We start from the raw sequence: 14,963 nt of genomic DNA on the forward strand, positions 1-14,963 counted from the left end.
TCGTGTATGATTTAATATAGCTTGCTTCATAACTGTGAGAGAGTTCTAGTGAGTTAGATCCACTTAGTAGACGCTACAGTTAGCATCCCTTAAAACGACACTGTTAATTGAGAGTGAGGACATTTCAAGGGTCTTAGGGCCTTTTTGGAGTTACATGTTAGGATTGACCACCCTAATCTTGTAATCAACGTTTGCATCGCATGAGCATAAATTAGGTGAATCGTCCTATCAAAGTAATAACTGCGCTAGGGTATTATAGTTTGTAATTTGTATAACCATAACTGTGAACGCGCATCCCTGGGATTCCCTTATCTCTATCGTTTTTCTCCGTGTTTTATTCGCATTTAGTTGTTATTTGTTTTCCAATTATTTTCTATTTTCAAAAAGTTTTCAAAACCTTCCGTTCTTCCAGATAGTAATTGAGTCTTAGTAGAAGATAGGCAGTCCGTGTTTGCCTTCCCCGTGTTCGATATCTGGTACTGTTCGATATCTGGTACTGACCTTTAGCTATACTATATATACTCTGTATACTTGCAGGTTTATTTAGTGCTAAAAAATAGTGCATCAGGGAGCTCCAGAAGGAACACCCAAGCGGGTGTTTTTCAACCTAAAAAACACCCGACCAAGCAAAATGATTTGGAGGAATGTATCCAATTCCTTCCTTGAAGGTTGCTAGTCTCAATTTCATAGATAGATTCAAGTAGAAGTATGCATCAATGGGGTGTATCCATTGAGTAATGGAGCCAAGGTGTGATAGAGCTATTGAAAGTTGCCTAGGGTTGTTTCCATTCTTTTGGTCAAGGTCCTATGGTCATAACTCTTTTATCCCATCATTATACACATGTTTTCCAGTCCTAATATTCCATCAATTCTTGTTTAGATTCAATTTTTGTTGGTTGGATCTTTTATTATCTTTTGCTTTGTGTTGAGAAATTAAAAATAGTCTCACAAAAATAGTTAGATCAAGCATCATCAAAGGGTAAATCATTGAAAAATGAATCATAAAATACATGGATCCTTATCATGAATTGAGGGAGTGTAAATTTAAATGACTCTACTACCATAGAATGGATGGAGTATTTACAATAAACTCACATGGGCAAATAATCTAATCTAAATTAATAAAAAAACAACATGATGATGTGTACTTTCATCAGACATAAATAGATTAATCTCCAAAATCTTTTTTGTTAGTGCAAATCAAATTATTTCTATAAAATTATTCTAAGAGCATTCACAGTGGAGCGCCCTAAAGTTCGCTCTATGCATCGGGCGCGCCTTAGGGCGCCACTGCAGCACCCCACCCTATACGATTTCCTTAGACCGCGCCGTATGCATAGTCCGCGGACGATGAACCATTTTTTGCATCCTCCGGCCTATCCTCTGCCCCATTGCAGGAGGTAAGGAGGATAGTCCGGACATGCACACATTTTCAATTTTTTTTTATTTTCTTCTATATATATCACCAATTTATTTACTTCATTTCATACATTTCACTCCACTCTCTTCCCCATCTCAATTTCTCTCTAAATTCAATAATGAATTTCGACGATTTTCCATATTTGCAAGCATAAAATATAAAAAAAATAAAAAATAAATACTGACAATAGGATTTGCCTTTAATTTGTGGTGTTTTTATATATATTCTTGCTAATTGATATATTTGCAAACATAAAAAAAAACAAATACGAAATAGGAGATAAAATTATAGGGCGGGCTATAGGGCCTCCCACTGCAGGTGAACGGGTTGGAGGATAAAAAGCTATGTGGTGGAGAATATGACGGGCTATAGGGCGTAGGCCTGCTTATTCAGCCGGTTTTGGTTCTAACCGACCGGTTGACCAGTTAACCGGTTTTAAATTTTCACAAATCCTAGGACCGGAACCGATGTGTAATTTTAATACGAATTTATTTATAATTTTAAATAGTTCAGTACAAAATATAATAATCTAACATCTAGAAATATAACAAATAATACCTAAAAATTTAAATAAATACACAAAATATACAAACCAACAATACAATAATATTAAGAGTGATGTCAAGTGTAGTAGGTCGTCGGACTAGTTTATATTCCATTAGTAATTTTTTAATACAAAAATAGGAGTTAACTTTAGCAATTTTTTTAAAAATGAGTTTTAAAATTGAATTCCATTTTTCCTTTTTTAGCTAAGCAAATATTTATTGGAATTTCCAATACTAATTGATCTTGTGTTGACTTTTTGGTTTATAAAAGAACAATTAATAAATTATTTACAAATAGGTTAAAATCGTATATGAAATGAATTGTTATATAAATATATTATAAAGTTAAACTTCCATCATATGAAATGATATTGTACTTGTATAAGTTCTTTTGAAAATTAAAACAAACTTATGATGTCCTACTCATTATAGTTAGTTGATGCACTATTTATTAGGACTAAAAATACCTGCAAGCATACAGGCTATATCTAATATAGCTAAAGGTTAGTATCGGGATATCGAACACAGAGAATAAGATTATAACTGACTACCATATACTAAGCATCACATACTATTTAGAGACATAAGATTTTTTGGTTTGATTTTATTAAACTAAACAAAAATAAATAAACAATTAAAAAGAAAGCATATAAACATATGATACAAAACAGGCGTAAGAAAATAGAATTTTAGGATTCAAAATACAATTGACTTCCTTGAATTACGGTCTCTAAAGTTATTAAGTCGGTCACTTAACTAGACTAAACTCCCTCCCGAGGTGAGAAATCCGTAGGTTAGATGTAATAATTGAAGTCCCCTTCTAATTCTTAGACCTAACTCCTAAAAGATCGTTAAGACCAATGATCTCACGTGAAACCTCAACTCTCTCGAGTTCTATTGCATTAAATTGTGAGTTATCCCTTTTCCAAGTTAATTATTTCGTGCCCCGAGTACTCTAATCAACTCTAACATATATTCAAGAGGTAGCTAATCAATTGAATATAGAATGCACGTGGATAAATCAAATAACTGCAAGAGCTAACAAGGAAAACCAATTGAATATCTTCACCAAAAATTCCACAATTGATGTTCTACTCATAGACAAGTAAAACTACAAATAAAGTACAAGACGTGAAAGAAATTGATAAAACCCATGGTTGAATTTTCAATCTTCAGTCTTCTCTTGCCTGGATCTGCAGAGCGCCACTCCAATGGAAGATGGATGAATTATGTTTGGAACATGGGATGGAAGAGGTGTAGAGAGGGAGAAGGATTGGAAGCTCTGAGATAAATTATGAATTAGGTTAAGGAGGTATTTATAGGCTAGAAAAAAAGTTTAGAATGGTAAATAATATCCTCCAATTAATTGAAAATATGATATTATCGAATCCTTCAATTAAAAGGAGAGATTTGGGCAATATTATATTCCTTCCTTGAATTTCCGCCTAATTTCCGCCGGCTTTGACTGCACTGCGCAATGTTCGTAGAATAGACATAACTTTCTCCACAAAATTCCGATTGAGACGTGCGAGATATCCACGCGAAGCTCTTTCGAAGACGAAGAGAATGGTATGAATTAGGCACTGATTGGACTTCAAACTCGCTGGAAGAATGAGCTCGAACAGAGGCTGTCGCACCTTGGCCTTTTTACACCTTTTTCTATCTTTTTCTATCATTTATCAACAAACACATCAAAAATACCAAATGTATAACATATGCAATTTATGAACATAATTTGCATGATTGACATTTAAAACGAGTCAAATCTATCCCTTAAAAACATGCAAAATATATGTTTATTATTAGTTCATTTAAAATGGATTAGGGAAATAATTGTATATTCAAAGTATCACAGTTTAAACATTTTAAATACATCAGAAAACAAAGTTCACAAATCTAACATTGTATAAATCTAAAAATCACTCAATAGTTCAAAATTAATTCAATTAAATTAGATTTACTAGTATATTAAATTATACTCCCTCCGTTCCATAGTAGTAGAGTCATTTTGTCATTTTGGTATGTTCCATAGTAGTAGAGTCATTTCCCTTTTTGGTAAAAGTCAACACATTTTTCCACACATACTTTACTTTCTCTTACTTTATTCTCTCTACAACTCTCTACCCTTTTCATTTCCTACTTTATTCTTCATTTATATAACTCACCTAACACAACATCTTATTAATCTCTGTGTCGAAAAGAAATGTCTCTACTACTATGGAACGGAGGGAGTAAAAAATAAAATAGAATTATAATTCGGTTCCCAGTTAGGAACCAGTCGGTTCTGGTTCCGAACCGGAATGGATTTTATTTAAAAAGTTGGAACCGGTACCTTAAGTAACCGGCCGGTTCCGGTTCCGATTCCGATTAATAAAGAATCGGAGAACTGTTTAAGCACCCCTAAGGGCTCCCTATTGTTGATGTTCTAAGGCATGTAATAAATCATGAAATCGATTTAATTAAACATCAATTAGTTAAATAATAATATTAATAATATAAATATAACGTTTGACTTTATTACAACGAAAATGATTTTATGTCGATTTAGTCATTTGAAATTTTATTTACACAATATCTTATAAAGTATAGAGTAAATGGATGAAATTTAATGTTCAATAAATAACTATCAAATGTTCCAACAATTTTTTGATGAAGAGAATGAAATGTATAATGGATTCATATTTTATTTCATTAGGCAAACCACATCGTACTTTGATTATTTATTTCAATAAATCTATTTTTCGATTTTAATTAGTCTTTATATTTTTACATTTGATATATTTTATTCCTTATTTAACGGAACCGTTAACTTTTCTGTTATAAATAACACAACATATATAATTATTTAAATATATTCCACCTAATATCCTAATTGAAAAATATTTCATCCGTATCAGATAATTTGGGACACTTTGACCTGGCACGGGTTTTAAAAAATCTAATGGAAAGTGGATTGAAAAAGTTGGTGGGATGTGGGTCCTACTTTTTAAAGTATTAATTTTATAATAAAATGTGAGTAGGAATGAGTTAGTGGAATATGAGGTCCACTACCAAAAATGGTAAAAGTGAAGTGGGACAAATTATGTGGGATGGCCCGAAATGGAATATTGGGTCGAATTATCTGGGACGGAGGGAGTATAACATAACATAAATATAAAAAAAAAAAAAAGACAAACAAAAACAAAAATTAAATTAACTAATATTCAAACTTCAATTAAATAACCTACGCATATATCACTCTTCTTTAATGAGTTCCGAGTTCCGACTCTTATAATCAAATAACAAATTTCTTCGTCTTTGTGCGCCATTTTAGGTTTTATTTTTAATTTTTTTTGGTTTTTGTCCTTTTTTTTAAAAGTATTTTTGTTATAATGATATTTGCCAACTAGGATATTAGATGGAATATATTTAAATAATTAATATATGATAGTGTTATTTTATATCAAAAAAGTTAATAATTCTGTTAAATAAGGATCGAAATATATCAAATATAAATATAAAAAAACTTAATAAAATGAAAAAGTTACAAGGATCTATCAAAAATATATTTTGCCTTTCATTTAACTATAATTACATAGCTAATTTAAGGGAATGATTACTCTTTTCCAAATCTGCAAATATTTAATTTGGAAGATTTAATTTGGAAAGATTTAATCCATTCCTAAACTATCATAGAAGTGTAAATATGTACATATATATCATATGGTGCGTTAAAATGATAATACCTCTTAAAGTAACACCATACTGTCATTCTTAACCAATCATTTGTACATGTAGACGAATAACTAACTACCATATGGCAATCATAAAATATGCTCAAGGGTAAATTTTCTCGGCATCAATATCCAATACACTAGACAACAATTTTTCTCAGCTAGCAATATCCAATACGCTAGACAGGAATCTATAGATTGTTGTGTAACATTTATACTATTGTTGTGTAGTGTTTATAATATTGCTGGATATGTGGTGTCACATTGTCACTTTAAGAGATGTTGTCATTTTAAAACAAACCTATATAATATATCACATTCTCGATGGTTAGATTATTTTACTAAACATAAGGAAGTACTCCTCTGATTCATTTTCTTCGCACATTTGCTTTTGGATATATGATTTAAGAATTAAAGGATAAAATAAAGAGGAAACAAAATAGGAAAAGAAAAAAAATAGAGAATAAATTATGAAAAAATAAAATAAAAGGAAGAATATATTAAAAAAAATAAGTAAAAGAGAAATGGAGAGAATTAAGAAAGAGAGATGATAACGTTTCAATAAAAAAAGAAATATTGCAAGTTGCTTGAGACACCCAAAATAGAATATAATACAAGTGACTTGGGACTATCAAAATTTAATTGCTAACTATACAACTAATTTAAAATTATATGATTTGTAGAAATCTAGTTGTCAATAGATTGCAATGTGTAATTTCGTTTTATTATTATTTATATTTAAAAAGATAAGAAAACTACTAAAATTAGGATTTTGAATTAAAAAGTCAATATAGTGTATTAAACATATTAATACGATTCATTGAAGATGTCAACACAATTTAACATTGACATTGTATATGTATTATATTAACATATTATGATAGCTACATTGACATTAAACTGCTTCTTTGAAAAAAAAAATCAAATTTTGGCATTAGAACATATGCAAGTGAGATCTCGTTAAAATCCTTATAAAATTATCAATAATTTGATATAAGTTATGTAAAAAAAAATTAAATTGATATAATTATAATCATTTAAAATTTGTAGATATTTTTTGAAAGTTAGCTATAATTAACTTTTGGTTAATTGATATTAATACCCTAGTCGATATTTTATGTGTATTGTATTGATACTCATGAATGAATGATCTTGTGCATTGATTTCATAATCCAATGTTTATTATTTAGTTGTAGTTAGCAATTTAGGAATGAATTAGCAATATAATATACTCTGCAAAATAGAATGTAGTAATATAAGTAACTTGGGACGGAGAGAATACAAAATAAACTTAGTGCAAAGTGAGAAATCTAGACACGATTGAAATTCTTTGAATATTTTGCAACCAAACTCCAAACATCGAAAGTTAAACTGCAATTAAACCCCAATAATATGAAAGAAGTGCATGATAGTCCCAAATTTTCGTCAATAGTCGAGTAATAAACAAAGGGAAGCAGAGGCACATCCAGTCGATCCTTACATACCAATATCAAAGACAATAATACAACACAAAGAAATATAGATCCAAAATATGTAAAGGAAAATCGGTGGTTATATGTAAGTGATAGTATAGATCTTTATGAGGCTCTTTAAATTACAAAAATGAGAGATTTCAGAATTTGAGTCTCAATTTGCTAATCTTTCGAGATATTATATTTGTTGACGTTTTAAAATATGGGATTGAGGCGTACAAATTTTTCAGAATAAGAAATTTTTGTTTATTTTATTATTTCTCTTATTTTTCTAATTATTTTTCTTCTAATAAAAATAAGTGGCCAAACTAGCCCTTTAAAGTTAGACCCAAATTAAGAAAAAACGATCAAGATTTTCTGCTGCCTTCATTCCAGACCCTCCTCCGCCTCCACCTTCCTCTTCTTGTCGCTTTACACTTTTCCTGACAAATTAGGGATAAACTCAATATTTGTTGTTTAGGTATCCTATATCTTATTATTTAGTTATATCTTTTGATTCACCAAATCCTTCCATATAATTGTTATCTTGGTCAATAAGTTAGGGTATAGTATTTGGGTATTATAGACAGGGATATATGGTTATTATTTGCATTCATTCAGTAAATCAATAAAATCATTATTTGTCCAACATATTGGAATTCTCAACAAACCCTAGTTATCGCGTTGCCCGACGGGAAGAACCCGCGCACAACTCGAAACTATTATCTCCGCCGACCCTATGATTGGGCGCCGGAATCGTTACTCAGATCGTCGGGAAACTTCCGTCGATCTCCGTTAAGGAGGAGGACCTTAACACACATCATAGTGTTTGCCTCTCTACATTTACAAATTCATTTTTATCCGAATTGCATATCAATAAAAGATTAATAGATATACATGTTCTTTTTGGATTTTAAAGAAAATAAGGTTAAAGAGAAGAAATAAAAATGGAAAACCCCTTCTTCCAAGAGATGGATTCTTCTTGAAGCAACTTCAGATGTTATGAACCAGGTCTTCGGCGATCTCTTTTTGAAAAAGGGAAGATTTAAATAGATTAAATAATCATTTTATGCGGCCGTCCCTTAACTTTTGTCACACTTTGATCCGGCACAGATTTTAAAAAATGTAATAGAAAGTTAGTTGAAAAAGTTAGTAGAGGGTGAATCCTATTTTTATATATTAGTTTTTAGTTTTATAATAAAATATGAGTTTGAATGAGTTAACGGAATATAAGGTCCACTTACAATGGTAAAAAGTGAGACGTGACAAATTTTATAGAACGACTGTATATGAAAAACTGTGACAAAATTTAAGAAACGGAGATGATTGATGGTAAAAATAAATGGAAAAGATGTCTTTCAACATCTGAAGGGGCTAGTTTGGTCACTTGATTTTTGTTAGAAGAAAATTAATAAGAAAAATAAGAGGAAAAAAATAAAATAAATAAAAATCTCTTATTTTAAAAAATTGACATGCCTCGATTTCTTATTTTGAAAGGTCAATGAATTTAATGTCAAATCTTGAAAGGTCAACCAATTGAAACCCATATTCCAAAATCTCTCATGTAGTAGGCGTCCCAAACATTGGTTACACTATTATTACGATTTAATTATAATGATTTCCTTGAAAATTGCCAATTTTCAAATTCCAGCCTCAACTAACAGGAGAAGATTCTTATTCACAGCAATGCAAGTTGTCTTTCGAGAAACAAATGCAATTAAGCAAATTTTCTATAACTAACTGAATGAGAAACGATCAAACAAACGAGCATTATTAGCGGTGAAACTATATTGTTCGATCACCATAGGACATATCCAAATAGGTAAATAAATGTCTCAAACATTCCAATGTTTGTCATCTTCAACTAATGAAAAGTGCGAGATCAACCACACTTACATGAAGGGCTCGATACATTAGACCTCTCTGTTGTTTTATTCCAACCTTCCCTGCAGAGATCAAGAGAAACTATTGGCAGTGAAACTTGGAAAACAAAAAAAGAGAGAAACCATGTGTAAAAGCAAGGTGTGATCTCTTTGATTGTAGATTTATCATATATCACATATTCTCACACTAGAGAAGTTGACACTTACCAAACAGGTCGATCACATATTCTCACACACTGGACACTGCTTGAAAACAAATGGAACCGCAAACTTGCCTTGCAGTGGTATTGCGTTCCTTTCATCACGTATTTTCCTGGCAGACTCGACTGCTGTTTTGCGAAGACGCTCTATAACAAGCTTTTCCAGTTTTTCTCCCACGCATTGTGGGATTTCAATGAGGCTTTCACAGCTCTTGAGCACAATAACTCTTAAACTGGGGAAAGGATTAGGCAAGGCATCCCAGAGAACCAAATCTGTGTTTACAATGACCAAGAGTTGGAGATTCGGGAAGTTGTAACCAGAAACATTCCATGACACTCCAACAAATGCATTGTCTTTCAACTTGAGCACCTCCAGGCTTTTGATCATTGCCAAGGTGGACATGTGCTGCCAATCTAAGGAGGTTTTCATTAACGTCAGCCTCTTAAGATATGGCGGGAAACAATCCATATGAGGAAGACGCAAAACATCGTCAGATGTTGCCTCAAAAGTTACATTGTTGACCAGCTTCAACTTTTCAAGATTACGCAGTTCTTCTAGGAATTTTTTCCCAAACAAGTTGACTAGATTCCCAAAGATCCCCAAGGTTTTGAGATTTTTAGCCCTTTTGTGGACTACTTCTGTGCAAGATTCAGGTGACAATCTCTCCAAGATTTGAAGGTTTTGCCCTGCTTCACCTTCCCAATTGCTCTCGAGTTTTATAGCTGCCTTAGTCTTGACGTGCCTCAGCCAGATCATCTTCCACATATTTGCTTCCATTGTGATGAGACGCGACTTGGTCTCAACTATAAGAGTTTGTAGGTTCCATAACTGTGAGATTGACTTCGGAAGTTTTTCGAGGTTATCAACATGCAAAGTGAGGTACCTTAGATGAATGAGTTTGGGTACTTTTCCTGGAAACTGTGGGAATTTGACAGACTTGGACTCTAGGATTCTAAGCTTAGGAAAGCCGTCAGGTATAACTGTTATATCTTTTTCTTTTAACTCCACAGATTGCTCGTAGAAACACAAAAATGAACGGACGTGTGCCCCACTCGGGTTTTCCGACAGGAATGTGGAGAGATCGGACTGAAAACAAAGACGATGTAATTTTTCTACCTCTGAAACTGGAGGTTCAAGTACACGTGTTTCCCTGTTAAGTTTGATCTGTTGAAAGAATCTCTCTTCTTTGGATTTGCTTATGCAGAATGCACGTATCATATCATGAACACGACATGTTTTAACTTTGCCCATGTGATTCGTTTTCTCAACCTTCAACAAATTCCTGCATATTAGATCATCTACATTCTCTTCCGCTATTTGCTCCAAGCTTTTTCCGTCCTTGGGATGTATGAATCCTTCTGCGATCCACAGCCCCGACAACAACCTAACCGGAATCTCATAATCTTCCGGAAACACACCAATGTAAACAAAACAGTCTCTTAAGTCATTCGGCAACCTCATGTAACTCACCGCCACAACTTCTGTTATTGGCTGCTCATTCTCCAGGGCGCTGCTCAAGTTCTCCGCCATGGCGAGCCATTTCTGTCTCGCCACTATGGTTGACATCGAGGTCGCCAGTTGGTCAACCAGAACACCTCCGATGACGATGATTGTCAGTGGCACTCCGTCACACTTATTAGCTAAATGTTGGCCGATGCCCCTCAAATCGTTGGGACAGTCTTCCTCATTTCCGTATATCTCCAACTGAAGCAGCGTCCAGCTCTCAGTCTCGTCTAGAAACTTGAGCTCGTGTGGTTTAACAGTAGCAGAACGAGCACCGACATTCATATCTCGACTAGTGATGAGGACTTTTCCCTTCCCATTGTTGATCGGCAAAACTCCTTTGATCTCTTCCCAGGCTTTGACACTCCATACATCATCAAGGACTAGGAGGAATTTGTCTTTCTCCAGGCAGGATCGAACTGTTTGAACTAAATCATCATACTCCATTTTAGATGTGTCTGTACTGGGGGCGAATGATTTGAGGATGTGGAGGAACACATCCCTGCTGTTGAACTTCTGAGAGATGTAAACCCAAATGCGAATTGGGAAATTGTAAAATACGGTGTCATTCTGATAAACCTTCCATGCCAATGTAGTCTTCCCCTGACCAGGTATGCCGATGATGGGGATTACTTCAAGGCTCTGCTTTTCATCCATCAGATACTTGGTTATGGTCGCCTCCTCACCATCGAAGCCTACTACTCTGTGTTGCCTGATCGGGTTATCCTGGTTTTGCCAAAATGTAAGAACAATTTCATGTCTTCAAATTTTACATATTCTAATATACTCACATACATACAAAAAACATCAATCTTCAACAAAACCAATAAGAGGCACTTATGTATATCTAGATCACTAAATAAGTACATATTTCCAAAGTCTATCAAGTAGTACATGAATTTGAGAGGGCCCATCTCATCAGAATTTCCAAAATTCACACGATTTTCTCAAAATATAAGATTAAAGGTAAATAACGGTAGTAATATTTGAAGTGAATCATAGCATAATTAAAATTATGATATCAAATTTATAACTCCCTAAATAAGCCTTAATAATAATGTCCACATTCAAAAGAATTAAATGGTGTGTAATAACGTAACACTGCAATTATCAAGAAACTAAACATATAACATGATCAAAATCACTTAATAAAAAACGAAATCGGAAATATATATGTGAAGAGAAGATGTTACCCTCTTCAATTTAGTCCGTTGATCTTGTAGGGGTGGGGATCGATCGGCGATCTGCATCTTAGCAAACTGGAGCTTGGCTAGGTCAAACAAGGGCTTGACTTTATTAACTCTAACCGAAATGACCTCTTTGGCGAGGCTGAAAGCCGTTGGGGTTGTTGAGCTCTTAAACTTTGGCATCCGGAAATTTTTGGTCTTGGCTTTAGCCTTGGCTTCGGCTTCGATGGCTTTAGTCAAGCAAGTATCGATGGTGTCTTCGATCTCGTACACCACGTCTCTTATCTGCCTCTCCAATTCCTTGAAGAGGCCATCCTCCTTGGAGTACTTCTTGGCTTCATCGCTGAGGAAAGCCTTGAGTTGTTTGAGTTCGTTGTTGAGCTGCTGGAACTCGTTTTCTGCTCCGGATATCACATCCTTGTACTCCTTCACTACTTCCTTTACTAGATCCAGCAGGAACCCCAACGCAGCCTCCCCCATCTCTCTCTCTAAACGGAATGAGAGAGACTTTTCTGCCTTGGAAGTTGGGAGAGATGAAGGATGGGTGGCATCAATAATATTCCCTCCTTTCCCATTATTAATGATAAATACTACTCCCTCCGTCCCATTTTAGGAGTCCCGGTTGAGTTCGGCACGAGTTTTAAAAAATATAAAGAAAAGTTGGTGAAAAAAAATAGTGGAACGTGGGTCCTACTTTTTTATATTAATTTTATAATAAAATGTAGTAGAAAAAGGTTAGTGGAATGTGGGGCCTAATACCATTTATGGAATATTTCAACCGGGACTCCTAAAGTGGGACGTCCAGATATGGTAAACCGGGATTGCTAAAGTGGGACGGAGGGAGTATAAACATTTGGGTTTTAGAACGAGATTTTATATAGTGTTATTTTGTGAATTAATAAAGAAAGAATAAAGTAAGAAAGATAAACAAAAATAGAAATAATATTGTTTTCATTTTTAATCGAACAGAGGAAGTATCAAAACTAATACTCTCTTTGTCCCATTAGAAATGAAGCATTTGTTTTTCGGCATAGAATTTATGTTGCGTCGTTTTGTGAGTCAATGAAGAATGAATAAAGTAAGAAAGTTGAAAAAGTAGAGATAATGTTGTTTCCATTTTAGAAAGTAGAGATGTTGTTGACACATTTTGACCAGGCACGAGTTTTAAAAAATGTATCGAAAAGTGAGTTGAAAAAGTTAATGAAATGTGGGTTCTACTTTTATATATTAGTTTTATAATAAAATGTGATTAGAAATGAGTTTGTGGAATATTAGGTACACTATCAAAATGGTAAAAATGAAATGAGACAAATTCTATGGGACAGACCGAAATAAAAAATGGGATAAATTATTCAGAACAGAGGGAGCACTCAATTATGCACTATTAATTTATAATTAAGATGTTCGAGATTCAATACTTAGCTAGCTATTTCATTCATTAATTAAGAATGAATCCCCGGCCTCAATCATTAATTAATTAATTATAAGAATAATCAAAATCCAGAACTGATGAAACAAAAAATCGAAAACAAATCCAAATCTTATTAGTATGTTTTGAATCTATTGTTTGCCACTAGCCAAACAGGGGTCTTGTTGTGATATGTTTCTATTTTATGCTTTAATTGCCTTATTAGGCCTAGGACGTCGTTTATGTGCCTATTTATATAAAAGTAGGACACATAACTCTATAATTTAAACACTCTAAATACAATCTGTTCTTATTTTCTGCCAACGTTGCTGAACCACGTAAATTCTGTGTCTTTTTATGTATCTGTTTATTTCGATTACACAATTACTCTATTATGTACTCCCTCCGTCCCACAAAAGATGTCACACTTGTGGGACGGCACGGGATTTTAGAAGGTTTTGTTTTGTGTGTTAAATGGAGAGGAAAAATATAATTTTTATATTCATGTGAGAGAGAACTTTTTCCAAATATGGAAATGTGACATCTTTTATGGGACAAACTGAAAAGGAAAGTGTGACATCTTTTGAGGGACGGAGGGAGTAACAACAAATCTAAACCGCTCATTCCAGCAAAATCTCTTCATTACTTATTATAAATAAATAAACAAAACATTTGTATTAAAATAAAAAAAACGATTGAAGTTTGTTTGTTTAGGGGGAGTTGTAAACCTACCAAACGAACCATCTCATGTTGATAAATTAGCTAAAATTCGTTTTAATTAGTACCAATAACATTAATGATAATCAAATCGGATCTTTTAATGTTTAGACTTTAGACCGATTGACTTGACTGGTTCTCTACTACTCCCTCCGTCCCAAAATAAGTGACCATAAATTTTTTAGCACGAGATTTAAGGAAATTGAATTTTGTTAGTAAAGTAAAAAGTGAATAAAGTAAGAGAGTTGATAAAGTAGAAAAAAAGAAAAAAAGAAAAAGGAATGACTCACTTCTCTTGAGACGCTAAAAAAAATGTGATTCGTTTATCTTGAGACGGAGGGAGTAATAATTTATATACATATAAAATGTGTATATAGCAATTAGCATAAGCGTGCTGTTGCGCATTGTTTTGCACATTGTAGAGACAAAACTTGTTAGGTATGAATTAAGTATTTAATACTCCTTCATTAAGTACATAATATGCAAAGGTATGAATTAAGTATTTAATAATATGCAATAATGTAGTCCTTAGGCCATCCGTATCGCACCTCTTAGCGGTCTCGATCTTGTCTCTCCGAGACGAGACCGCATCGAGATAGTGATGTAGCTTCCCATCTTGTCTCCATCTCGTTGTGTGGCTCGTTGGGGAGAGGCGTCTCGCGAGACAACTCGCCACACGCCTTGGCGATGTGGCGTGCTCCTGTTCGTGCGTGATGCCCACTCGCCGGCCCGCGAGTGGGCGTCGTTTATATCCGCTGAAATTGTTTTTTTTTTGTTTTTTGTTTTTAAAAAATTCAGTAAAAAATCAAAAATTAAAAAAAAATAAAAAAAAATTACAAAAATATACTAGCCGTTTGTAGCAGTTTTTTTCAAATTCTTGTTTTATTTTTTCTATATTTTTTAAGCCTCCAATCACTTCTATAAATATCAAATCA

The 14,963-nt window shown here is 33.5% G+C and overlaps 1 protein-coding gene across 1 annotated transcript; it reads right to left on the reverse strand.

Annotated features, from left to right (window-relative positions):
• Positions 1–8,886: 8,886 nt before the first annotated feature.
• Positions 8,887–12,455, reverse strand: LOC148933939 (putative late blight resistance protein homolog R1A-10). Its single transcript, XM_089069529.1, has 3 exons — positions 11,910–12,455; positions 9,220–11,442; positions 8,887–9,075 (listed from the first exon to the last, which is right to left on the reverse strand). Exons 1-2 carry the CDS (start codon positions 12,381–12,383, stop codon positions 9,232–9,234), a joined length of 2,685 nt encoding a protein of 894 aa, XP_088925655.1. The 5' UTR covers positions 12,384–12,455; the 3' UTR covers positions 8,887–9,075; positions 9,220–9,231.
• Between the last annotated feature and the right edge of the window lie 2,508 nt (positions 12,456–14,963).

Source organism: Salvia hispanica, chromosome 1 (assembly GCF_029641045.1).
Source record: "Salvia hispanica isolate PSC_SH4W2 chromosome 1, Shi_PSC_v1, whole genome shotgun sequence".
In the NCBI taxonomy this organism is placed as follows: Eukaryota; Viridiplantae; Streptophyta; class Magnoliopsida; order Lamiales; family Lamiaceae; genus Salvia; species Salvia hispanica.